The following is a 27976-nucleotide window of genomic DNA, read 5'->3' on the forward strand; positions in this document are numbered from 1 at the left end:
AGTGTGCAGTCTAGTTGGACCATTGGGAGACTTTGGGGGAGAGAGAAAGAGAGAGCGAGAGATTGTTTGAGGCTGGAGGCTTTGGTTTGTCTGCAATGACTTAGAGTGAGAGACAACAGAGGATGCACAGACAAGCCAGAGACATTTATTTATTTATTTATTTATTTATTACATTTTTATACCGCCCAATAGCCGAAGCTCTCTGGGCGGTTCACAAAAATTAAAACCACAAAAAACATCCAACAGGTTAAAAACACAATTACGAAATACAGTATAAAAAGCGCAACCAGAATAAAACCACACAGCAAAGTTGATTATAAGATTAAAATACAGAGTTAAAACAGTAAAATTTAAATTTAGGTTAAAATTAAGTGTTAAAATACTGAGTGAATAAAAAAGTCTTCAGCTGGCGACGAAAGCAGTACAGTGTAGGCGCCAGGCGGACCTCTCTGGGGAGCTCGTTCCACAACCGGGGTGCTAAGTTACATCCATTGTAACTTAGCCCTATGGTGCTGGCATGCAATGCAGGGCATTAGGAAGAGGGTCTCAGAGTCGCGTGTTTGTGCAGGAAGTAGACAGGAGTTCAAAGTCTGGATGTGCGAAGTGGTGCCAATACACAAGCCTTGGGAAGCTAATGTATATAAGTGAGAAGTGTGAATGGGCAAAGTAGTGTTCACTGTCACAACACCCACCGTAATGTTAGAGTAGAGAAACTTGTGACAATTATACACAAGCTTTTTTAAAGAATTGAAATTAAAAAATAAAAAAGCCAGCCATCCGGCTGGCCAGTAGCAAACCCTGTTAACAGCAGCAGCTTGCAATGAGTGAGGATACGGTCAGAAAAGATATTTGAGGGGAGAATGTATCACACAGAGTATAGCAAAAACTTCAAAGTACAGCAAAACCTACAAAAGTAGGAGTGACTGAAGTTAATTTCAGATACATTGAATCTCTCACTTGTTCTTTATTTCAGTGATTTTAACATTAAGATGTTATGTAGAACAGATTTGGCTTAAATGTGTGCTGTAAAATCAGACATGTGGCCAAGGCTATGTTTGGGTGGGCACGCCCCCTTGGTGTTGGACACGCCCCCTTGGGGGCTGACCATGTTGTTCTCCTTTTTGGTTTCCAAAATATGGTCACCCTATATTAAAAAACACTGGGGACAAGATGGTGTCCTGTGGTACTCCACAGTTCAGCTGCCATGAAGCAGAAGTGCAGTCACCCAATGTTAGTCACTGGAACCAACCCCGAGGGTAGGAGGCAAACCACTGTAAACTGCCTCCAACTCCCAATTCACAAAGAAGGTCTAGAAGGGTACCATGGTCAAATGATATCAAAGGCCCATGAGAGATCAAGAAGAAGAAACAGGGTCGCACTACCCCTGTCTCTCCCAAAGAAGGTCATCCATCAGGGTGACCAAGGCTGATTCCATCCCCAAACCAGGCCTGAATCCAGACTGGAATAGATCCAGATAATCAGTTTCATCCAAGAACACTTGCCGTTGAGACACCACCACTCTCTCAAGCACCTTACTAAAAAATGGGGTGTTTGTAACCATATGGCAGCATAGTTGTCTGGATCAAGTGTTCACCATTCTGTGCAACCAACGCCTTCCTTGCTCAAAGCACTACAGGGGATTGTGGCCTGAGGTGTCTCTAATATTACATCTGTAGCAGCTGAGGCACTGAGACCTTTCTCAGCATCTCATTGATCTAGAGCAGTGGTTCCCAAAGTGGGCGGTACTGCCCCCTTGGGGGAGGTGGGATTGCATAGGGGGGCGTTAAGAGGCAAGGGGGCAGCAGAGCGTTAAGAGGCAAAGGGGCGACAGGGGGGCGCTTGAAGTGGTCTTTTCCAAGAAGCGCCTCTCCAGAAGGTCTTAAAACCCAGGGACATTTTTATGGGAGAAGGTAGTTTGGCCCCAAGCCATATAGGGGAAGAATCCACACATGTATTAATACTGTTTAAGAAGCTCATCCATCACATTAAGCATTTACAGAATAGTGAGGTCCTCTACCCTAGTTACTAAATGTGATATCTAACATTCTTGATAATTGACTATCAGACTTTGAAAAGATGATATCACTGGATCAAGTCCATCAATTGTGTTTAATTTAATAAACTAAAAAAATGCAATTGGATTTTGAATAAATATTCAATTAATTCTTACTGTTTTTAATTTTATTGTTGTTTTTATAATTTTTGTTGTTATTTATAATTTTTATTGTTATTATTTTTATAATTTTGTAAACCGCCCAGAGAGCTTCGGCTATTGGGCAGTATAGAAATGCAATAAATAAATAAATGAATAAATAATCTTCCTTAGTGGGTCTTTGAAAACCACTATTCTGAATGATTTTTATAGTGTAAGGTAGGGGGCACTGGGCATGAGTTTATGGAACCAAGGGGGCGGTGACCTGTAGAAGTTTGGGAACCACTGATCTAGAGCCTAGACCAATGACATGTTGTCTGAAAAAGTTTTTCTTTCATGCCTATTGTGATGATCCACCACACACGCGTGCGCGCACACCTGAGTACGTTCAAAAGTGAATAATACTCTGGAGTTACTTTCACGTAAGCAAACATAGGAGCAGGTTGTACAGATGTATCCCTAAGATTGAAACTATTTCATTTCTGTACCGCCCAATAGCCGAAGCTCTCTGTGCAGTTCACAAAAACTACACATTCCTGTTTCCAAAAAAAGAAGTTTTGTTCAACTGGATCCCCACCCTTTCCCAGAGTTTTGCGCTGGTGCTAAGTCGATGTATGTAAGGTATCAGAGAAAGAGACACAGTCTGGCACATGGGCGAACTCTTATTTCACCGAACTCTTGTTATTTCACACAAACGAAGCCTGACACACACACACACACCCGCCCTTACTTAGGACAGCTTCTCGGCCATCACTACAAGCAATCCTGCGTGGTTGGGGTTTTCTGTAAGAATCAAGAAGCGTCTATAGTGACGGAAGCGACAGCATTGTTGAGGTAATTCATTCAGATACGTGACGCAGTGGGTTTAAATACATATACAAGCCTGAGGGAAACGCAGAAAAGCAAAGGGTTAAGAGGCCGGACACACGGAGGGAAAACGCGGGAGAAGCAAACTCTCGAGGGAAGAGCGGGAGGAGCCGCGGCTCGCGCTCTTGGAAAGGAGGGCGGGGAGGAAGGCGCTCAAGGCGGGCAGCCGGCGGAAGGCCCGAGGCGTCCCCGTTGCCATGGCACGCGTTGCGCGTGGTGATTGGTGGAGACGGCTGTGCCGCAGGGACAGCTGGGAGCAGAGCAGGCGCTGCGGGTTTCAAAGCGGCGGCCTCAGGTACAACGGTTTCGTGCTTCTTTGCAGCCGTTACCGGGGAAGGGAACAGGTTGGGGCTGCGGTTCAAGGCGAGCGCTGGGCTGTTGAGGGACGGAGGGTGGGCCGAACCGAGCCCGTTGGTTGAGCGAGGTAGCTGTGAGCTGGGGCGGCGGCGGATGGGGTCAAGCGCTACCTGGGCCACGAGAGGTGGCTTTTGAGAAGCGCCCGCCGTTCATTCTTTTGTTCCTTTTTCGCAGGTCCCTGTCACCATGCCCACTTCCGTGCCCCCAAGAAACAGGCGGGGGGCAGCCCGTTCCACCCCATCCTCCCCTGCTAGCTCCGACGATGAGGGGGCCGGCAAGTCTTCCACTTTCTCCCTGATCTCACCAAGTTTCCATCAAAGTTTCCCAGATTTCCACCATAAGGAGCAAGAGGAAGACGCAACACCAGCTAGCAGGGGGTCGGGCATTCCTCAGAGGATTAAATACCATAGGTAATAATGCTGCCCATGCTGCAGCTCTCTGCCATTCTCAGGTGAACAGAGGTGGCCCAGGTTGTCTGCCTGAAAGCCACTGGAACAAATGGCCCTTTCAAACTTTATCTGACTTGATTATGGAAAGTGTTGTATGTATGGGCAACTATACCATGGTTGGCCAACTTGCCACTTATGTGTAATGTGCACTACAGTAGTCTGGTGCGGCTTATGGTACACTTGCCAAAAAGGTTAGATTGTCACTGATTTACACACAGGTTGTACACTGGTTCCTATATAAAAATGCTTTCTTTATGTGGTAGTTGATTTTGAAGTTTCTCTAATAGCACAGGCAGTGCTGGCTGCAGGATTTTGATGGCCCTCAGGCAAGGCAACTCAGTGCACCCAGTCTGCCTTCTCACCACCATTGTAATAGTTGCCATTCTTCCTCATCCTCTTTTTTTTCACTGCTACAACTTGCTTGCTTGACAAGCAGAGAGCCAGTGAGCAAGTAGGTAGTGGAATTTGCTGTTGCTCCTTCTCAACCATGCCTACTCTTGTCACGGGCCCTGACCACTAGCACAGACTTTTATAAGAGATTCTTGAAGCCCCCATTATAGCTGTATTTAGGAACTTATTCTTTTCAGTAAGAAAAATCTTGAATCTTAAGAGTATAGCTGAAAATTTCACTTGACACTGATGTGTTATGTAGGAAAGTATTGGAAATATCCTACGCTGTGTTAGAGGAATGGACTGGTGGTACAGCAGGAATTAGCAGGTTCTGAAACAACTGGAACTGAGTAGAAATGGTTGTTTCCAGGATGGCACAGGTCAGTGGAGGTCATAGAAAGGAGTTCCACTGACCTGACCTGATCCAGAAATGAGCATTTCATTTGTTTCCAGGATTGCTTCAGGAACTGCTAGTTCGTGTTGGTGCCCACTGGCATAATAGAATTAGCAATGCAGCAGTAGGATAAGATACTGCCCTCTGTACTAAAAGAGATAGATTTGGGAGATTGAAGCTCATGCTAAGGGGGTGATAAGCACTTAACATTTTTTAATCGTGCATGGAAATTTGAGTACAAAGTACACATGTCTTTCATAAAGTATGAAGGGTGCAAATATGAAAGTTGGTGACTATCACTTAAAATATCAGAGGTGGTAACTGAAAAATGATTGGGTCTCTACTTCTGAGCATTTTATAGGAACACATGAAACATGTGACATACTATATTCTTTACACTTGACATATATTTGGTATGTGAATATTCACAAACCAAAGTAAAGTGAGGTTCAGCACTTGTTCATGAAACTCACTGTGGGTTTAGAACAGCGGTTCTCAACCTGTGGGTCGCGACCCCTTTGGGGGTCGAACGACCCTTTCACAGCCTAAGACCATCGGAAAACACATATTTCAATTTGTAACAATGAAAATACATCCTGCATATCAGATATTTACATTACGATTCATAACAGCAAAATTACAGTTATGAAGTAGCAACGAAAATAATTTTATGGTTGGGGGTCACCACAACATGAGGAACTGTATTAAAGGGTCGCGGCATTAAGAAGGTTGAGAACCACTGATTTAGACCTTGTGGTCTCAGCTTAATATGCCTCTGGAGACTGAGAATAATTATGTGTATGCCTACTTCCCCCCTTAATATTAAAGTGTTACCCCATCACTTGTACACCCATTTAAACCCATTCTATGCCCCCCAAAAGCTTCTTTCTCTATGCTATGCCAACAAACTCTTATAACCCCACACTTACACATATTCAGTGAAATTTCAAATGAAGAAAAAATCCTTCAGTAGGGTAGGTATGAAGCCAGCCCTGCAGCACGAGGAATTATGCATGTAGTGCCAGGAGGAGAGGCCACGATGGCGTCTTCCCCTACATGATCTTTTGAATCCACTTATTTTCTCAGATGTAAGCTCCATTTATAGCATCTGTTGCCCACTTTCTCAACATGAGACATCAGTCCCATGCTTCCCGCTCCCGCTTAAGAACTCATCTAAAATGATAAATATTTGAGAAAACCTTATAGAATATTGGGAATAGAAGGTACATCAATATCCTTATGTTAGCATCATGACTGCATGTTTATTGCTTCAAGAGGGCCTAATGCAATAGTGACTCATGTAATAACTGATCTTCAACACATTTCTCAGGTACTTTTGAAATATTGGTACAGTGAAGATCAAGCGTTAAATGAGTACATCAGTATGTTGACAGTATTTCTCTAAGGCCCTGTTCAGACACGGGTGGGTAGGTAGGTAGGGGAACTGTGGAGAGGAGAGGGGGAACGGAACCATGACAATTGGGCACACCATGTGATCTTGGAACCATGCCACACCCCATGGTTCCGCTAACAACCACCCCTCTGTGGTTAGAGTACTTACCGCTGCGGGGTTTAACCATGTATCCCCCCATTCCCTGTATGCTGAAAGGGCGGCTGTGAGCTGCTCCATTTGGAAAACAGAAAAAAAGGCTACTAACCATAGAAAAGGTCAACGATAGCAAGAGAATCGCCTGAAGTAGCAGTTGCTGTTACTGGCATACTCTGTGGTCGCCACCATTTCTTTTTCCTGCTGAAACGGGCAGAAATACCCACTGGGTTCCTGTCACATGACACAGGAACCACTGTGGATGCCTGCTAACCATCTTGCAGAAAATTGTTACCAGGTGTGGGTAGTCTGCCCACTGTTGGGAGCAGTTTCTCATGTCACACTGCACATTAATCCACTGAGGATTTCATATATGGAGTTCCTATACAGTTTCCCATCCAGGACTGCTCTAACTTGCTTAGCACTGGCAAGATGTGTGTTCATGTGCCCTCAGACAACAGCCCGCTGTGGGTTAATTTACTCAGGGGCTGTTGCATCATGGTACGCACCCACACGTGCTATTTTTGCGTGGCACCCAATTCTACCTTGCTTGCCGTGGCATGTCATGTTGTGCAAACCCAGGTGGCAGGGGGTATGTGAGGGATAGAGAACCCTCAAATACCACATGGCTTGTTTTACAGTTATTTGAAGATTGTTTAACAACCCCTGCTGCATGGATTTGCACGACATGGCAAGTTGGGCACTGGCACTCATCACAACACAACCCTGCAGGTAAAAAAGTCACAGTAGGGTAGCATGTCATGTCTCCTTCAGTAGTTTATTTGATTGGCCCATTTCTTTAATAAATAACCGATTTAAAGAATAAATTCATAACTTGTGGCTTCTTTAGAAAGCAAATCCATAAATCTGAATGCACTGGCTGTTTCAAAAATATCCTATTAACTTCCAGTAATTATTTGATGTAACATTCCCAAACAATATAACATGATGAAGGCAGGATCCATCTTACTATGTCACAAAACCCCTGGTCAGTAAATCAGAACTCAGGCAGACCTGAGTACTATATATAATATTTAATCTTTCCACATAAAATTGAATTTAGTTATTTAATAATATATTCATAAATTCAAAACTTAATATATTTTGATTACACCGTGAATTTAATTATTTCAAGCCTTGGGATTCTCCCATCCACCCCCTGGGCTTAATTGTTAATCGTGAACAGGCTGCCATTGTTGGACTTTTGATAATTCTTTAGCAGTGCTTTCTACTATTGCTAGTCTATTCAAGCAGGCAAATAGCTTATTTGGGTCAAGCTACATGTTAATAGCGGTGTGAATCCTTTCTCAGAGTTGTCTTGTTCTGGTTATAAGTTTCAGTGGAGGAATGATTGCGGGAGGGTGTAACTCTCTTACTACTTTTGCTCAAACTCCAATAGCGGGGTTTGGACAGAGAGGGCTAAACATCAGCACTCTCCACAACAAGTCCCATTCCACTGCTCTGAATTTCAGTCTCCTAAGAGTGCTTTTCATTTAAATGTAGCAGAACACTGCCTATTACAATAAGTTATACTATGCTGTTTATATAGTGCTGCCTTTGAAGGTAGCTGAGAAACTGCAGCTAATTCATGTTCAGAATATGGTAGATAATTACATATACTGTGTATTATATTATGCAGATGTTATGCCAGTTGCACTTGTTCCCAGTCTGTTTGTTCAAACAAATTTGCTTGCTTTGGAGAATTTAAAGAAAAAACTGGACAGGCATTTACTATTGATACTGATACTGATAGGGAGCCTAGTGGTTTAGCTAGAAAATATGTGCTAATATCTTCAAGTTCTGAGAGACTACAAATATAACTTTGTGACATTAAAGTACTTAATAGTTAATTTCTGCATAAATTCTGTGATCTGCCAATTGATTCTGAATGCAGTGAAAATGTTTTAGAAGTACTGAAAAAGTAGAAAATGTCTAGAGAAGAATACAGCTGAACAGAAAAAGAAAACAAAAAAATGTTACTTGAAGAAAAAGATAGCTGACAATGCAATCCTATACATGGTTTGTTCAAAAGTAAGTCTCATTATGTTCAGTAGGGCTTTCTCCTAGGTTAGGGTGCATAGGATTGCATTCTAAAGTGCATTAGGTTATACACAGATCTTGTGTTCTATAAAAATTAAAATGCCAAGCAATCTAGAAAAGATGGATTCTGTGGCATATAAATTAAATAAAGTGCATGAGTAGCATGATTAGGGAAAGTAAGTTTCATTTTTTAAAAAAATCTTAATTGCTTTTGTGTATTATAAACTTAACAGGCTCTATCCAGTATCATGTGAGTGAACTTCCTGTTACAGAATGGGATTTCCACTTCCTCTCCTTCCCCTGTATCCCCCATGCCCAACCCAAATCTGCTCTGGAGGGTTCCCCAATTCTTAAGGTGATTTGGCTCTGTCTATGTGTGTGTGTGTTGGGGGGAGGATCCGTTACACCAGCAATGTCTGTTTTGTTAGTAGACAGACACCAATGGATATAATTTCATGACTATACCAGTGTTGTAAATAATGTTTTATAATACCACTTGTTCTACATAATTTGTCTTGAAAATAGTATTTTCATAAGCTGTTGCATCTAATTTCTTACCTACCATTTCACAGTGCTGAACACATTAATGCCACAAACAAGAAAAATAAGTCACCCATGGAAGATAATCTGTCAGCATGGGAAGAATGGTTCCTTTGCAAAGAGAAAGAGCTACGTGCTCGCTTACAAGCTCAGGCTTTGGAGGTGAATACTCAGATTATTTTCTTTACATTTGACAGCAGACTGTCAGGCACCAAAATGCATATTTTTTCTCTATTATTTTTAATAAACATTACTTTGTTCTTTATATATTTTAAAGGGTTTATACATGTTTTGCTTTTTACTTGCCTATTCAGTGGTGTTTCATTTGTTGTGTGCTTGTGTTCATCTCACTTCTGTTGTGTTTTATGCTTGATTAAAACTGGTGCATACATTTTGCTTATCCAATTCTTTGGTAACGATTCAAGTTTAAAGGATTAAATTTAGTGTAACTAGTACCTTATTTTTTCATGGTTACCCATGTTTGTATTTGAGCATTAAAACACAATGGGGCATGTGCTGTGCATAGAGAAGCCAAGGTATGTGGTGAAGGAGATCATGGGCCATAAAACATCTGGGTATATTGCATTATGTTTGGTTTATTGTCCCATGATATATGCTGTTAAAACTCCATACCCAAAGCTTTTCTTCTTCTGAGAGGGAAAAGAAGAGACTATGTAGTGCTAATTTGGTTTGAACCAGAAAATTATGTTTACCAGTTTCAGAACAAGCCAGGATATTAAGCCACAACTTGGTTGAGACCTTCTAGTTTTGTTTGTTCATGCTATGAAGGACCTGTCGGCATAGGCAAACAGTTTGTTCATATCTCAGATTATTAAGTCAAGATATATTCTCCTCATCTCTCATTCTCTCTTACTGTCAATGATGTTACGCTTACTCCGGTCAAGGAAGCTCGTAGCCTTGGCTTTATCTTCGACTCCTCGCTCTCCTTTATTCCTCATATTGAGGCAGTAGCTAAATCTTGTCGATTTTTCCTGTATAATATTGCCAGGATTCGATCATTTTTGTCTGTCTCTTCTGCCAAGACGCTTGTTCATGCACTGGTTATTTCACGGTTGGACTACTGCAACCTTCTTCTCTCTGGCCTTCCTTCTTCTCACATCAGTCCGTTGGTTTCTGTTCACCACTCTGCCGCAAAGATCATCTTCTTGGCTCGCCGCTCCGACCATGTTACTCCGCTTCTGAAATCTCTTCATTGGCTTCCAATTCACTTCAGAATCCAATATAAACTTCTCCTGTTAACCTTCAAAGCTTTTCACGGTCTAGCTCCTTCCTATCTCTCCTCTCTCCTCTCACACTATTGCCCCGCTCGTGCTCTTCGCTCCTCTGATGCCATGTTTCTCGCCTGCCCAAGGGCCTCTACTTCCCTTGCTCGGCTTCGTCCATTTTCGTCTGCTGCCCCTTACGCCTGGAACGCTCTTCCAGAACATTTGAGAACTACAAGTTCAACCACAGCTTTTAAAGCTCAACTAAAAACTTTTCTTTTTCCTAAAGCTTTTAAAACTTGATGTTGTGCAGACTTCTACTGTTACTTTCTACTGTTAGTTTTTCCCTACCCTGTGCCTGCTTACCCTACCCTGTACCTGTTTGCATTCTCTTCCCCTCCTTATTGTTTTACTATGATTTTATTAGATTGTAAGCCTATGCGGCAGGGTCTTGCTATTTACTGTTTTACTCTGTACAGCACCATGTACATTGATGGTGCTATATAAATAAATAAATAAATAATAATAATAATAATAATAATAATAATAATATTGTCCAAACTGTGCCATCCTGGTTTGTTAACTAGCAGAGATTTTTACAAAATGGATAACTGCATTTTGTTACAAGCTACAAATAGAAGCTTAAGATATTCACCCTTTGCAAGGGGTGGAGATGGGTGTGTGATGTTGACAGCGAATCATGGGTCATGCATGTAATAACAATCCATGGTTTGTTATATTTGAATTAGACCTATGATTGTTTTAAAATTATTTTAGATATGTGTTTAGCTCATTTATTCATTTTACATCTTAATAAATTAAGAAATTGTATTTTTGAAAAACTGCATTGATATGATTCTCAATATTAAACTGGCTTTGTTCTGTAGATATCAAAGTAGTAATTTTGTCCCCTTTTAATAGGATCTGAATCAAGAAATGGAGAAAATAAAGAAAAAACAGGAACGTGAAAAGAAAAAAATAGTTGCTGAAGAGAAACACAAAGAATGGGTGCAGAAAAAAAATGAAGAGGTGAAAAGGGTGAAGAATTGCTTCATTTCCCTCTAAATTGTGTTTTATATTTTTCTCACGGCCAGTTATTTCCATTTTATGGTCGTTAACTTGGGCTTGTAATAACATTTTAAGTTAACAAGTTATAAAAAACCTTTATTTTTCATATATTTTTGTATCTCAGCAAAAATGAATCTTTTACACACTATGCCTAGGAAGAAAGCTTGACTCCTGTTAGTGACTGTAATTAATACCAGTTAAGAGTGCAGTCTATGCATGTTTAGACAGAAAAACGTCTGTGGGGAACGCTTGGAGTTGTAGGACTTTTTCTGTCTATACATGCATAGGATTTCACCCTAATTAAATTACAGACTAGCAGACTAATCCTGTACAAGTCTACTCAGAAGTAAGCCTATTGATTTCAGAGACGTTTACTCCTAGATAAATGGGAATAGGATTGTAACTTTATTTTTTGTTATGAATTCAGTTAGTTTTGAATAATGAAAACTGATCACTGGCTGGTGTACTTCTGCTTGTTAGGTATTAGTGTAATTCCCCTGATTGTGATATAACACAGATGCTGCTTTTGGATGACACAATAGTCAACCCTGTGTTAATAGTCCACTCCATGGATGACTATTTGCATGCTGCATTGGGGTACCACCAACGCGGTATGCTAATAGTCATCCACGGAGTAGACGATTACCACAGGGTTCATTATTGCTTTCGTCTGCCCTTCCCACCGAATACCGGCGCTGGTTCCCACTTTCCATATCGGGATGCTGTGGAGAAAGACACAGGAGAGCCGCCCGCCCCTTCAGCACAAAGAACGTTCTTTGTGCTGAAGAAGTGGGCGGTTTTACTGTGGCTTTCTCCGCAGTGTCCCAATATCGACAGTGGGAACCAGCACCGCCACCGTTCAGGGGGGAGGGGGATGCAGGAGAGCCTCCGCTGAGTGTCCTCCACCGCCCCACACTTTCCCCCTATTGGTGGGTATGTGGAATGTGAGGGAGGATGCTGTAAGAAGACCTCTTCAGCTCTTTTGACAGCATCCTCCCTCATGCGCTGCATACTCACCAATGGCAAACAGAGGGTTTAGCAGAGACAGACACTCTCCTGACATGCAGTCAGGAGAGTGTTCGCCTCTGCCATGTCCTCCTTTGCCATTTGAGCATCTTGGGACTCTTTCATGCCGTCCTGAGATGCACAAATGGCGAATGGAGAGCAGGACGCAGGCGGACACTTTCCTCCTGGGCCCCACCATTGTTCTCCATGCAGTGCTGGAGAATGTGGATGGGGGAAACTGTTTGAGAATGGCAGGACATCCTAGCATCCCACATCCCCATTCCCAGCACTTTGTAGAGTACAATGGCGGGGCAAAGGAGGATGCTCTCCCACATGTCAAGCTGTGAGAGACATCCTTCTCCCCCACCCCCCGCCCTGTGACCCATTTGGATATCGGTTCGAGGGGATGGAAGGAGCTTCTTCCATCCCCTTGAGTCGATATCTGGATGGGTTGTGGGGGAGGATGGCAAGGGATGTGCACACATCCCCAGGAACATGTGGGGTGCCGTGACTGGCGCTGCCCCATCCAGGAACAGCATGTGCCATCCCTTGGTGGGCCGCCGCAATTGGCAGCTTCCCATGCGCTTCCAGGGACAGGATTATTTCACATGTCTATAGAGCCCTGCTGGCCAAGAGTGGCTGCTGCTCTTGCCTCATGACTCTGTAGGCATGTGAAATAGTCCACAGAGCCCGACACATGACACAATAATCCGAGGTTGTGCAGATAGTCAACTCTGCATGCCGTTGATTATTTGCATTGGTTATTTTGGGAAAATAACCAACCATGGCAGTTGACTATTTAAGCAATGGGGACTATTTAAGCAACCACTGATTATTGTGTCATTAATCACTGATTGATTAAATATTCGTTGCTTAGATAGTCAGCAGTTGACTATTGTGTTGTCTAGAAAGCTTTTTCCACACCACTGTTGACTAGTTCCCCAAAAGAACCAACCCAAATAATCAACAGTGTGCAAAGTTGACTATTTGCCCAACTGTTGATTATTGTGTCCATTGACTATTTCATATGCCTACAGAGTCACGAGGCAAGAGTGGCAGAAACTATTGCAGCGTGGCTCCATAGACATGTGTCAGCCATCCCTGGATGGGGCACCGCAGTCAGTGGCTCTGCATGTGTTTCCAGGAACGTGCATATGCCTTCCCTGGGTGGGGCAGGATGCCGCAATTGGCGGCTTCTTTCCTTGAGCTATCCTTCGTGCAAAGGATTTCTCCCCTAAAACTACGTGAGAGATGCTTGCAGCCACCCTGCTTTGCAGAAGGGCAGAGCAGTTGATTCCTCCTCCACCAGCTTGCTTGGTTTCTGCTGGATATCCTACACAGGGTGGTTGGAGCACAGACGATTTTGCCTAGATCGATGATTTTGCCTGCCTAGACGCAGTTTCGGGGAAGGGGCATGCAGACCCAAAAGGAAGCTGCATAAAGCAGCTTCTGCAGTCTCCACCCCTGGGACCGCCTCCTTTTCACCCCCTCCACGCTCTGTTTCTGAGCGCTGAAACATAGCTGGTATGGCAAGAACCGTGTTTGGCTACAAGAAGACAGAGGAAGGGGATGGGGAAATGATTTCTGGGCTCCAAGGACAGAGCCCTGGTTCTGATATCATTTCACAAATTACAAAAAATCCTATGATCATTGAGACAGTGTCTAGTGGCCTTGGAATTGCTCCCTCCATTGCTTTCAGACAGCCTTCCCCAACCTGGTGCGCTCCAGATATTTTGGACTTCAGCTGCCATCAGCCTCAGGCAACATGGCCAATGGTCAGGAATGCTGGGCAGTGTAGTCCAAAATATCCAGGGGGCACGTGTTTGGGGAGGGCTGCTTTAGGAACATAAAGCAGCCTTTCTGTTCCTAAAGTTATTTTATGTAGATCTTATTTTGCTAATAAAATTATCATTATTTTTTAAAACTTTTAAAAGTAAAGTCAGTAAATTTGTAATTATTGTCTGAATCGATTAGAATTACATTAAATGACTGCTACAGCATCAGAAACAGGACTTGATAGAACAAAACCCAAACTGTCATGAATGCACATTTACTATCAAGAATGTGCAATGGTGACTGTACTCACATGTTGGGAAATTGAGCATACATTTTTATCAGTAAAATATACATTAGATCAATAGTTTTAATAAGGGATGAAAGAAATAACTATGCTGTGAATTTTACAGATTAAAAACATTTCCCCCCGTGGCTTCATTATTTTCAGACATTTTGCATCTCTAGTCTTTCTTTAAAAGTGTTCTTATTACATAGTTTTTAGAAATAATTTTGCGGGGAGGCAAGTCTGGCTAACAATATATAAATACTTTATCTGATAAAAGAAAATATTTCATAATCCAAACCTTTTCATAATCCAAAAACGGTCCTTAAGGGGAAAATGAGGTGAACTGTGGTTGTGATTTGTTTTGTTTTTGATTTCCCCCCATTTTTTTCTGGGCCCTCACATTTCTAGTGAAGCCCTTAAGGTTTTTTAGCCCTTATGGTGAAACAGGTCTTCCAGTTTCACAGGAAGCAAACTGGTAAGGCTGAGAGATAAGTAACTTGCCCAAGAACTTAAATACAAGGCAAAAACACAAAGTCACTCATTTGTAGCTTTCTGCTCGAACACCTGCTGCACAAAAGGCAAACTCTTCCTCTCTTTCTTTGTCAGCCAGCTCACCTCTCCTGACTGTGCTCTTCCCCAGATAGGGGGAGGGGAAAGAGCTAGAAAGAGAGGAGAGAAGAAAATAAACAAGGCCCAGAGATTGAGAGAGAGAAGGAGAAACTTTAGACCCAGAGAGAGAGAGAGGAGAGAAGTGGAGAGGGAGGGGCAGAATCACAGGGGGAGGAGTGAAAAAGCAGAGAGCAGAAAAAAGTCAGACCAGAGAAAAGAGGGGACGACGACAAATAAACCATGCCAGAAGGAGGGAGTGAAGAGAAAGAGAGGAAGGGGGAAAAGACCAGGCCCAGGGAGTGAGACCCAGATGAACCCCCCCCCCCCACACACACATGCCCCAGTCTTTTCTTCTCAATGTCCTTTTCTTAGCTTCACCCTCCCTCTCCCCTCTACTAGACCAGGTTGATCCACACTTCCACCCAACAAGTGTACCTTTTCCCATCTGTCTTCCAAAACATGTTTACTGTGCATTTTTCCTACTTCCCTCCTGCTTGCTTTGTTTTTTGCTCAGGTGCCAATCTCAGTGTTGAAAAGTACATAGAAGTAAGATAGGAAGTGAGATTTTTCCTCTTTCTCGTGTTCCACCTTCAGCTCTATGTACTTTTTAAGGCTATGATTGTTCGCTTCCCATTTGTCAGAGGTGGAGAGGGAATGAACAGGGTAAGTGGAGCTCAGAGGCTTTGTGTGCGTAGTGGGAGCCTTCATTGGCAGTAATGCATCCACAACCGTCTTTGGAGACCACTATAGAAAGTTGACAAGGAGTGATAAAGGAGTATTTATATTCCACTTTCCTTCATTTGCCAGCATCACTGGTCCCTGACTGTGTGGAGTCTGTAGTGGCCTCTGCTAGGATCAAGCCTGTTCCCTCCCACTATAGGATTCTGTGCAGGTACAATGTGGCTGCAACTTTACTGCATGAACTGTGTCCTCCTATCATGCCCCACCCAAACAATCTATACAACAGGGGTAGCCAAGTGTATCAGGCTTTGCTGTTTACAATACCATTGTTTGCAGCAATGAATGTTTGTTTGGACAGGGAAGAAGCACTTTAGGTATTGCCTTATTGTCCTACTCTGTTTAAGTTGTTGATTGGATTAAAATTGAGAGTGGATATTGGATGGGCTAGTGAAATCACTGTCATTCATTTTAAGAATATTGGTATTTTTAGAATTCATGGGACAGAACTGTTCTAATGTCCAGAGTGATATTAAAGTCTATCTGCTGTTTCAAGAATAGATCGTATTGTTAATGAAGGACCTGTTTCTGAAAAGCAGGGTGAAAAATGCACATATATATTTTAAAAGTGTAGACATGACTAATATGTTGGTTTCTAGCCCTTTTCATGCGATCAGAAACTCACTGAGATCATGGACTATTTATTAATGACCATAAGTTTAATTATGCAGTGCAGGGTTTTTTCCCTTCTGAACTGTTTGTTAAAATTTGGAACACACATATAACACTTAACAACATGAGATATTTAATCTTAGAAATAAATAGGCAAACTCTGAACAAGAGTCTTAGTGTCAGCCACTCTAAAACAAGCTTGAGCAGTGGAAAGAATCTGGTCAGGGTCTGACACACCCTTTTCTGTTCCAGTCTGAGTTTTGGGTTCCCCTTGGCTAATCTGGGCATAAGGCAAGCCAAGCTATCTAAGCGGTCTCTTTCATGAATCACAAGTACAATCTTAATACTCATTAGCAAATGTTTATTTCATAAACCGGTTTATTAAGAGGGAATATAAAAAGCTATGACATAAAATAACAAAAGATTACTTACATTGACTAAAACAGAAGATGGTCAACAAGGCACTTAATGTTTGTAGTTATGTTACTGATCCTTGGTTCATAGCTGGCGATCCGTGGCCCAGCTGCAGGTAATTTTTATCATCCAGGTACCAGGTTAAATCAGGGGTGGGGAACTTTTTGTGTCCTGAGGGCTGGATTCCATTTTGGAGAAGCTCTTGGTCACTTTCCAGTGGTGAGTTGGGCCAAAGGCAAAGGTGGACAGGACTAAAAGTCTCCCCCTCTCCAATCCATTGTTACCAGTTTACAGTAGGAAGCATGTCTACTCAGAAGCAAGAATGAGCAGCTTGTTTACTCACGAATAAGTAGGGCAAACCTCTGCATATCTACTCAGAAATAATAACTCAGCAGCACTTTCAAACAGCATCCCAAACACCAAGACTACATTTCTACTCAGACGTAAGCAGAACAAAGCTCTGAAGGAAGCAGAATTAAGGGTGAGAATTAATATCTGTATACTCATCAGCCTCCAAAATTGGAGGCTGATGGAATCCTATGCAGAGCGAGAGAAATGCAGAGCTGATTGTCGCCTCTGCAGTTCTCCTGCTCTGCATTTTTGATAGTTCTTTTGCCTGTCTAGCTAGGGACCTACAGAGGGAGGAAAGGAGGCTGGGGAAGCTCATATCCCAATTTCCCCAGTCTCCTCCCCTCCCTGCTCAAAGAACTGCTCCCTTTCCATACTCTTCAATGTCACTTTTGCAAGCACAGAGAGGCAGCCAACATGTTCTTCTTCGTGGTCTCTGTGCATCACACTATGGGCTCTGCGCTGGCAATGAGCTTTGCTTCGGAAAGTTTCCTCTAGCTGAGAATCGTTATTTTTGGCAGGAACCCTCCCCCACCGTCCAGTGTGCATGCTCCAGAGTGCTGTCTCTGACTTTGGATCCAGGAATCTGAACTATCCTATGCCCCACCAGACACTGTACAGGAGCCATAGGATTGCGTATAAGCATCATGTCTATGCAGAAGTAAGCAGGGGTGAGTCTCTGCAAGACAAGGCTCAGGAGGAAGCTGGATCCTCCCTCTGCGCCACTGGGGAAAGCTCTTCTCCAATTAGCTGCTTAGAGATAAGAGTTTTTCCCTTTGTGGCAAAAGCAGTGAGGCCGGGAAAGGAAACTGCTGGGCTGGATGGGGAACCTCTACAGCTTTGAAAAGACCCACAGGTTAGAGGCTCCCCATCCTGGCTTTAAGTGCACTCACAAGTATCAAACTGGTCATATCCCAGTTTCAACATACATAAAGCTTCCGGCTTGAGTAACCTTATCACTTTCATGCCACCTTAGCAAAAGTCCTGGGAATCATTCATGACAACAAGCATCAGAACTGCATAATCAGTCTCCATATAACAGTGGATATTAATATTTTAACTCAGAATCCTGGAGGAGAATGATAGAAGGCACAAAAGTGCTGGACTGGGTTCTATGTGAGCTGGGGAAATGATGTGATCAATTACTAAGGGAAGAAACAAAAATGGCAAAAAAAAAATGATACAATCAGTGTATGCATATATAACAATGTTCCTGACTGCAGGTTCAGTCAGCTTCAAGCAGGTCACATTTTACTATCATAACCATGAGTCCAGTTCTCACTGAGATGGTAAGCCTGTCTCTGGGCTGTACCACTTCAGCCAGTGGTAGCAGCCAAGAATACTTCTTGCACGTAGCATGCCAGGGACAAGTTATCTTCCTAACAAGCTACTTTTTATCTCTCTACTATCTGAAATACTTAATATTATTTATAGGAAAGAAGAGAAAGAGAACGTAAGCTTAGTAAAGAGGTCGCAGAAAAAGCAGCCAAAGAACTTGAGAGAGCACAGTCAAAGGAAAAAGCAAAAGGAATGTATGAAGAATGGTTAAAGAAAAAGAAATCAGAAGAAGTACAGAAGAAGAAGGAAGAGAAGGTATATTTTATCTTAGGTTTTTCATTTGGAGAGAGAGACTGTATCTGGATTTTGTTTCTTGCTTGGGGTGTAATCAATTAACATTTTTGTGATCTGGTGTAAGTTTTCTTCCTGTTCAAATTGGCTAGTGATCATTGTTTTTTGGTCTTACCCTTTACCATGTGGCTTGGCTTAGTTGCTAGCTTTATTGGATAGTTTTGTTCAACTGTTCCTTGAATCATGAAATGAAATGAAATCATGCAGGCAAGTTTTGGCATAATGTGTGGACCATTCTCCTGGTCATGTAACTGTAATCTGGATGGCTTTCAGAAGGGATTAATGGGTGTTGTGTGCTAATTTGTGGAGGATCCAATTTATTCCACATTTATTGCACACTTCTTTCATTTTCTAGCTCGTTGTCATAGTACAATTATTATTAGCAGCTGCATAAGAATAACAGGATTTCTAAAACCAATTGCATTTTTCTTCAGTTGTCACAAACTGATGCTTGCAGAATTGGCAGTTATCATGGAGGTGGTTTTTAACTGACTAACATGTCTTGCTGATATATTGTGATATAGTGACAGTAATAATGGTAGTTATTGGATGACAGAAATAATAACAAAAATTATGTAATTTTTTTGAGTGTGCATAGCCCCCATCATATGCATCATGGGTTGGATCCAGATTTAGGTGTCTGCAATTGAACTGGCGGAAACAGATTTACCCCATCCCCATGGCAGCCCTTCTAGTCCCCTGTAAATGATACACAGAAGGACGGGGGATCCTGCTGAATGGGTTGACCTGCTGGGGGCCAGTGAGGAGATGATCTCCAAAGATAACGTGGAGGCACCTTCCTTGAGCACTGCCCTTCCATCTAGGTCAGTAATCTGGGCCTAATTCCCAGTGCTGTTTTTGACACTTAAGGCCTTTGCTGGTTTGGGATTAGAGTACCTGAAGGATTGGCTCTTTCTACATGTACTTACACAGACTTTGAGATCTTCAGAGGCTATTCTCCAAATGCCTCTACCAAATGAGGTGCAGCGGGTGGCTATGGGATGATGCCCTGACTGGAATGCCTTCCTCATAGAGGCTCACCTGGCATCTACACTGGGGTAATTTCAGCCCCAGGAGAAGACCTTTAAGAAATAAAATTCCTGGTCTTTTAATCTGTTTTAGCTTTAAACTGTTTTTACTCTGTCCCATGGTTTATTGCTGTATTTACACTTTTATTGTTTTTATTTTTGAATTTTAAATTGTTCTTTATTGTGAGCTGCCCTGAGAATGTTGCGGTAGAACAGTTTATAAATACTTTTTTTAAAAAAAGCGTCCCGTAACGTAGGTCAGAAAGGTTCCAATATTGCCGATTGGGTCTAGGGCTGAAAGAATAATGGCCAGCTAGTCAGTTTATGATGGAAGTGAGATTTGAATTGGGAGCTTTCCATTTGTCCACATTATGTTCTGGTAGTGCTATTCTGAGCTTGTTTGTAAATCATAAAAATATATCTGAAGCTTTTAAAACACTAAAGGCATAATCCAGCTAAATCCCATGCAATTTCCATCCCAGTAATTTCAGTGGTGGAGTTAAACAGGTGCTAACATCGTCATAATTGCAAGTGCTTAACTCAGATTGATTGTGCTCAAAGAAATCAGCTACAGTGGTTGTGTTTCTGTTTTAAATGCTTGTGGGAGAAGGCAGATCTATAAAGAATTTGTCACACAGTTGTTCCACTTTTGTAGGAGAAGGAAAGGCAACGGGAAGCTGAATTACAGGAAAAAAAGGAAAAATCAGAGAGGATGTTCAAAGAATGGTTGCAGAATTCTAGAAACAAACCCCGCCCAGCACCAGCTGGCTATGCCTATGCCAATGGGAAACTTACTGGTTTGTATCTGTACTAGATAGAGTAACTCAGTATCTTCTTAACTTGTATTAGCAATATTAGTTTTCTGATACCTTTCCTATTTATTTTCAAAGGTATTGTTTAAAATGTTCATGAGGTAGAATTCCTTATCCGTAGATGATGTTATGGAGAGACTGCAAAAGGTAGATGTTGCCCCATCTTAAGGAGTGTGTGTATGTTCATTTTTCCATAACTCAATGTTATATCATGTAAGATATTCTGCTTTTGAAAACATTTATTTTGGTCAGTAGAATTCAATAAAATGCTTTGGCACACTGAAAATGGGGGTATATACGGTCTATCCTCCCCTTGATTGCTTTGCAGTCTGATTCTGTCATGAATTGCACTCCTGCTTAAGAATTTGTTAAATGTGTAATCTACCTTTCCACTTAAAGATTTCAAGACAGTTTATACTCATTCATAAAATATGATCACAGATCCATCAAATAAAGCAAAAATACAGCGGACCAGATTTAAAATTAGATTTTTTTTTATTGTGTTAGCCGTATCCCATCAGCAGATGATCAAACACATAAATTAATAGAAAAATACAACACAGGTCATAAATTTATTTATTTATTTATTTATTTAAGGATTTTTATGCCGCCATTCAGCCAAAAAAGGCTCTCACGGCGGCTTACAAAAGTATTTCTTGACAGTCCCTGCCCACAGGCTTACAATCTAAAAGACATGACACAAAAGGAAAGGGGGGAGGGAGGGAGGAGGAGGAGGGGGAAAAGGAAAGCAAACTCAGGCACTACAATCTTAGTTGGAAAGTTCAGCAGTTGCAGTTGACAGCAGGAGGGAGGGGGCCCTCAGCTGGAGCTGGACCCAGGCACGGTGGAGAGGTGCCTGGCTGCTGCTTCCTCCCTCACTGGTGGCCTACATATATCAGATTACTAGAATAAACATCCACCATGCTGAAAGATTCCAAAATACGATTCTAGATTTCCCAGCCCAAATAGATTGTGCACAAATATTCCAATTTTTGATCCTTTGTTTTCTTCTCACCCCATACCACCTTGTGTCTAATCTTCAGACCTGTCAAGGCAAATGTAGCAATCACCATTTTAACTTGAGGTCATTTTGTCTAGCAGATAGAGGAATATCAAAGGCAACGCAAGAAAGTTTAAATCATTCAGGACTGGCTCAAAAATGTGGACATCACTTTATGATAGAACAATATGGCAGGTCCTCCTTTACTCATTAAGTGTGTTTATGTTTTTATAGTTGCTCTTGAAATGTTTCATGCCTGAAACATCGGGCTTGTCATGATAAACAGTTTTCCTAACACCTACAAGAGGGTTCGGCCTCTCCTGTGTTTGTTTTGTTTTCTCTCTGTTGATTTTAACATCCAAGAAAACAGACCCTTCTACTTGCTCAACCTACAACTATTTTTGTTTAATGTAAAAATCATATTTGGCTAGCTATAAGCCTGAATTAAATTATGCAGGCTTAAACCCTGTTGAAACCAGTTGGCCTTCAGTACATGAGATTAGGCAAAGGATTTCTGCCTTTCTTTCCATGCTCTTGACCCTTTTTATTTGGAAATAAATAGTTACTAAGGCATGGCTTGTTCCTGTTTTTGGCCATATTATTTTTTCTGTAATTGATTATAATGAATTTAACATATTTGTCATTTAAACAGCATTTTCTTCTTAGTCCCCCCCTTATTTGCCAGATATGTTTCTGTTATACAAATGTGAACCTAAAAGTATTTGCTGACCAGGAAGCAAAGCCTGCTGTTTTTTCTGAACATTAAACAGCACACCAGACTAACAAAACTAGTACTTTTGACTTGATCTGATTATAAATGGTGATGCATATTTCTTTCATGCTTTGTGTTGAGACATCGTTACTTGCTGACAGCTGCCATCACTTGTCTATGTGATTTATTAAAAATATTCTTTCCAGTTTTGTTCACACAATGGAACATATTCCAGACTTTGTTTTGACCACCCCAATAAAATGTGTTGAAATTTCTTTCCAGACAAAGGAGATTGTCATGGCAAAGGAACACATTCCAGCTGTCATAGTTTAGGTATAGCCAAGCGGAATGTTTCCCCTTCTCTGAGGAAGAGTGATAAAAATTAAGAAATGATGAAAATAAACTGGCTTTCGGCATTGTTATTTTGGGTAGCAAATGTATTGGCTTGGATCCTGAGAACTGTAAAATGGAAGGAACGTCATAGAAGAGAACTTTTCTCCCCCCTCCTCACCATCCCTCCCAAAGTAGCATGATACAGGGCATAAGCTGCTGGGAGAGAGGGGGCTCACCGCACATCAGGCAAAAGCACCATGTGGAAGCTTCTCCACTTACACATGGAGCCTTGACCCAGTTTTGGGTGGCTCCACTTTCCCCCAGCAGCTTCTGGCAACTTATCCCACATTGTTTAGGAAAATTCCTTGATTATCCAGAGAGGGTGCAGGCAGGAGGTGGTGATAGGAATGTCCCCTTCCAGAAGCTTCCTTCTGTTCATGGATCTTGAATCCTAGCTACTGTAATTATACTGCAAAGTTGTAAATAAATAAATAAAATGATGGGAAATTCCTCTGCAGCTCTGTTTTTAATTACAGTAAATGTTGCACAGTATGTGACAATATTTATACACAATTAAGATGTATAATTAATATCAAACCAGACTATAAATGTTAATTTTGTTAAAATAGCTGTTCTTTTAAAATGAGTAAAATCCAGTTTCTTCTTCTAGTATGTCAACACAAAGTCCCACATAAGGTGTCACCTCCTGGCGCACCTCCAGGTTTGGGAAGTTCTTCTGTAGTATTGAAAGGCTAGGGAAAGGACCCCTTCTTGCTTGCAAACTGATGCCTACAACACATGGCTATATGTAAGCTGGGAGGTATACCCTCCCCTTCCTAGTTTTTCTCCAGCTGCTAGTCTGTGGTTATAAAACTTCAGTCTCAGAATTATGAGAAGCAGCCGTTGGTTTTACAGACATTTTAAGTTCAAGTTTTTGTTTCAGGCTATGTCATTTTAAAACAAAAAGCTTTATAGTAGTAGAATATTTGTAAATGCAGTTAGCTTACTATTTGCTGCTTGACCAGTTAAAATAATTTGAAAGGCCTACCATTTTTTAATACTGCTCCTTTAAAAAACATGGGCTGTCAGAAGTTTTTCTGTTGATTGCTACAATCTTCTCCGCTGTGCATGGTGTAGAGAAAGTAGATATAGAGATGTTTTGCTCTGATCCTGGAGTTATTCAATGAACCTGAATGGTGTCAGGACAGATAAAAGGAAGTACTTTACATAATACATAGTTAAACTATGAAATTTGCTTCCACAAGATATAGTGATGGTCACCAACTTTGAGGCTTGGGGATTGGCTACTAGTCACGATGGCTATATATTACTTCCAGTATCAAAGGTAGTATGCCTCTGTGTAGTAGTTGCTGGGGAACACAAGCGGGAGAGTGCTATTGTACTTATGCCTTGCTTGTGGTCTTTCCATAGGCATCTGGTTTGCCACTGTTAGAACAAAAACCAGCACAGTTCTTACATTCTTAACCTGTTTTGGGGAGTACCACCTCCTCCAAACTTGTCCAAACTGTTCAAATGTATGTCATAAGATGTGAAGGATACATTCAGAGCAAATATACACTTAATATCTGAGTAACTGTTTTTAGATGGTTATCTCTTGTAAATAAATGTTTGGGAAAAGGGGATGAAGTTATCTGACAGAATACAGTCTCATTCACACAACTTCTAAGTCTTGAGAGATCTAATTCAGCCCTTGATGATCTGACCATTAGGGCATTCCCAGAAGAGAAATACAACCAGGGAATGGTGTAAGCCTTCTACGTTAAGGCAGAGTTCTAACTTAATTTCCTAAAACTACAAATAAATTACTAAAGGTGCAATCCTGTGTATGTTTAGGCAGAAAAAGTCCAATCTCCAGCATTCCCAAGGCAACCATGCTTGCTGGAGAATGCCAAGAGTTGTAGGACTTTTTTTCTGTCTAGACATGCATAGAATTGTGCCCTAAGTGAGTGGATGATCCAATCAGTGTTATGGATACAGTGGGCTATGTGACAGTACAGCCGAACTGAGCAGTTTACACAAGTATGATGCTCCATCTGAGACAGCTACAGCTGCAAAGTCCAGAGAGCGAGTCACAGTGCATTATAAATAAATATTCAAATTTGAACTTCTAATTATCCTAAAATGTTTTCATGGAATCCTACATACTATTACAGATAAGTTTGTAATATACCAAAAAAATCGTGGTGCTCATTAATTCAAATTGTGAATTAATCACCTAATGGAGGTCTGCTTCCTATCCTACCATACTGAGCATATATGTTATAATATATATATATATATATGAAAGGAGACCTATGAACAACAGGGCTTCAAAGTTCATGAATCTTTTCTCAAAATACTTTTATTCAATGTTGCTTTTCATTTGACTTTGCAGTGTAAAACATGTGTTTTATAGTATTGTGGGATGGAACTCTCAGTTCTTTATCTTTCAACTTCAATTAGATATGATCAGATAGAGTATAGCCATTTGGTCCCTCATTTGCTAAATAGAGTGTGAGTGTGTGTCTGTATGTGTGTATTGTAAGCCCTTTAGCAGTTAAAGTAAATCCTGATTAATATGTTAAAACAAACTATGCAGATCGTAGACTAGTACTGGAAGGATGATTTATAGTACTGTCGCGTAAAATTTTATTGTCACAAAGCTCCTTAAATCTCCAAATTTAGAGTGTTGAAGAGAAAGTAATATTTAATAAAGGCACAATCCTATGCAGATTTAGACAGAAAATAATCGTAAAACTCCCAGCATCTCCCGACCAACATCGCTTGCTAGGGAGTGCTGGGAGTTGTGTGTGGGGTGGGTGGGTGGGTGTGGGTGTGGTTTCTGTCTAAATATGCATAGGATTATACTGTAAATAGCATGTAGTTAGTTCACTGATTGAAGAGAATTTTAGCACGAATACTAGTTCTTAACTGTGTATTTTTTCTAAACGTTTCAGGATACCAAGATGGAAATGCCTATCCAGCTCCAGCCTTTTACAACCCCGTACCTTGGAAACCAATCCATGTGCCTCATCCTAAGGAAGACAAGTATGTTTCAGTGAAGAAAAATAAGAGGCCTATATCCAGTCACACATATAGACCTTCAATGCTTTTTCATAAATCCAAGAACAATCATTATATTGGATCATTGTGCAGAATTCAGAGATAGCACAGGGCATGGTATTATTTTTTAAAATCTCAATGAAGTCTGATACTGTAATTTAAGAAGTTGTATTATTAAGGTTGTTTTGTGAGTATCTATGATTTAACTTTTAGCAAAATATTTTTTATTTTTTATCATAAGGCACCTGGAACAAAATAAGTGACGTTCTAATGTTTCATGTATTTTTTTATATATAATGTATTGTGAGCTCCATCTTAACAATAAAAAGTAATTATTTTCAGCCTTTACCCAATATTCTGTGTCCCTCAGGTACTATATTTGTAAATGTAACTTCTTGATCTTGTGTGCTTATTGTTGAGGTAGCTGTTGATTTTGATTATAGCAATGACATGGAGGAGAAAGCTTTGACCTATAACTTTGCTAAGAATGATTTTTTTTTAATTTAAGCCCATTTCATTCTATTAACGTCAGTGGAACTGAGTTGGCTTCAATCTAACTGTGCTTGCATAACTGACTTACAGAGTGTGACGTTGGAGAGCCTTCTGGTATCAGTTCTGTTCAATGATTTGTGAAATGCCTCGCTTTAACTTACTATGACCTGCTGTGGAATAAGCAATGAACATTTAATGTAGCACAGTTATAACTTAGCTATACTACATTTTTGCTCATCTTGGCTCTTCTGTTGAATTTTGAGTATTAACAGATTTTTGTGGATGTTAAATGTGTTATTTATTCTTAAGCTAGTGATAGTAATAGTTTCTTTATAAATTTTATTGTGAAACTTATTACACACACTTCAAAATGTCTAAATAGATTGAGAAGTTTGTTTTATGCTGTATGTTTAAAAACAACTCTTTTTAGAATAACCAATAGTTAGCAAGGCAACAACATCTTATAGCAGTAATCATTAATGGCTTTATGAAATATAGTGTACTTCAGGACAAGATGTTGCTACTGTAAATCGATTACATGCAAACAGTAACAACTGTCATGTCTAAATTTCTATTTCTTTGGAAATTGCTCATTCAAAGAATGTGGTTTATGAGAGTATAAATATACTTAACTATGATTCTTGCCAATGCTGAAGGAGAAACCACTGGGTTTGTGCGTAATTTAAAAACAAGGCCTGCTTCTATTATGAGATTATCTATTTGTTTTCCTAACCACAATGAATATTCAGACATTCAGCTTTCCAAACATTTCATACATAAGGATTCTTTGCTACTTCCCCCTGCCCCAGATATAAGTTGAGTGTTGTTATATAGTGCATTTTATTATCAAATGCTTACATGTGATCATGCAAATAGATATGAAAGGGATCAAGCATTCAGTAGTCAACTGGTTGTATGTCGGATGTCACAATAGTCAACCGTGGAGTTGACTGTTATGTCGTGTTGGGAGTACCCCCTAAATAGTCATCTGTGGAGTTCACTATTAACACCTAGTTGACTATTGCCCACCCCCACTCCCTCTCTGTCCTCCCCACCAAATAGCAACACTGGTTCCCATGAGAATCCCCCATTGGGCTGGGAGGGGGCCACTGTCAGAACCCGGCACGAAGGGGGATTCTCATGGGATGTAGCGTCACTGGGTGGGGTGCTGTGATTGGTGGCGGCTGAATCGTTCCCAGGGATGTGCATGTCCCATCCCTGGGTGGGGTGCCAAGAATGGGGAGGGCAGGACGCAAGCATCTCTCCTGCAGCTGTGAAGATGATTGCGCCCCACCTTCCCCAAAGTGATGACGAATGGGGATGGGACGCACAAGGATAGCCAGATTCCAGCTGGACATCAGGAAAAACTTCCTGACTGTTCAGCAGTATGACAATGGAACCAGTTACCTAGAGAAGTTGTGGGCTCTCCCACACTTGAAGCATTCAAGATGCAGCTGAACAGTCATCTCATGTATGCTTTAAGGTAGATTCCTGCATTGAGCACAGGGTTGGACTCAATGGCCTTATAGGTCCCTTCCAACTCTACTATTCTATGGTTCTATGATACCTTCAGTGGCTTGAGAGCCATAGGAGAGATCCTTCCACCCCTGTCCTTGTTCACCACCACTTTGGTGGAGAACAAGGACGGGACATGTCGCGGGACATGTCCCTGGGAGCACGTGGGCCACCACCGTTCATGGCACTACACCCAGGGATGGGACGGGAATGACCTAGGAAGCACATGGGGAGGCTGCGATTGCAGCACCCCACCCAGGGGCTGCAACGATCGGTAGCTCCCCACACGCTTCTTGTGATGCCTATAGAGCCCCTCTGGGAAAGAGTGACGGGGTTTGGCTGCTCTTGCCTTGCAAATTTGTAGGCATATGCAATAGTCAACGGAGCCCACCACACGTCACAATCAATGGTTGTGCAGATAGTCTGCACACCGTTGATAATTTGCATTAGTTATTTCCATGAAATAACCAACTGTGGTGTGGAAAGATGACACAATAGTCTGTGGTTGACTATTTAAGCAACCGACTGAACCCGACTGTGTCGTCTGAACCCAGTCAGTGTCTTAGCATAAACTCTCA

General features: G+C 41.4%; 1 protein-coding gene across 1 annotated transcript; it reads left to right on the forward strand.

Annotated features, from left to right (window-relative positions):
- Nucleotides 1–3264: 3264 nt before the first annotated feature.
- On the forward strand, nucleotides 3265–25692 carry CCDC34 (coiled-coil domain containing 34). Its single transcript, XM_063118791.1, has 7 exons — nucleotides 3265–3314; nucleotides 3551–3786; nucleotides 8768–8897; nucleotides 10880–10987; nucleotides 18249–18407; nucleotides 20127–20268; nucleotides 25286–25692. Exons 2-7 carry the CDS (start codon nucleotides 3563–3565, stop codon nucleotides 25495–25497), a joined length of 975 nt encoding a protein of 324 aa, XP_062974861.1. The 5' UTR covers nucleotides 3265–3314; nucleotides 3551–3562; the 3' UTR covers nucleotides 25498–25692.
- Nucleotides 25693–27976: the final 2284 nt, after the last annotated feature.

Source organism: Elgaria multicarinata, chromosome 2 (genome assembly GCF_023053635.1).
Source record: "Elgaria multicarinata webbii isolate HBS135686 ecotype San Diego chromosome 2, rElgMul1.1.pri, whole genome shotgun sequence".
Lineage (NCBI taxonomy): Eukaryota > Metazoa > Chordata > Lepidosauria > Squamata > Anguidae > Elgaria > Elgaria multicarinata.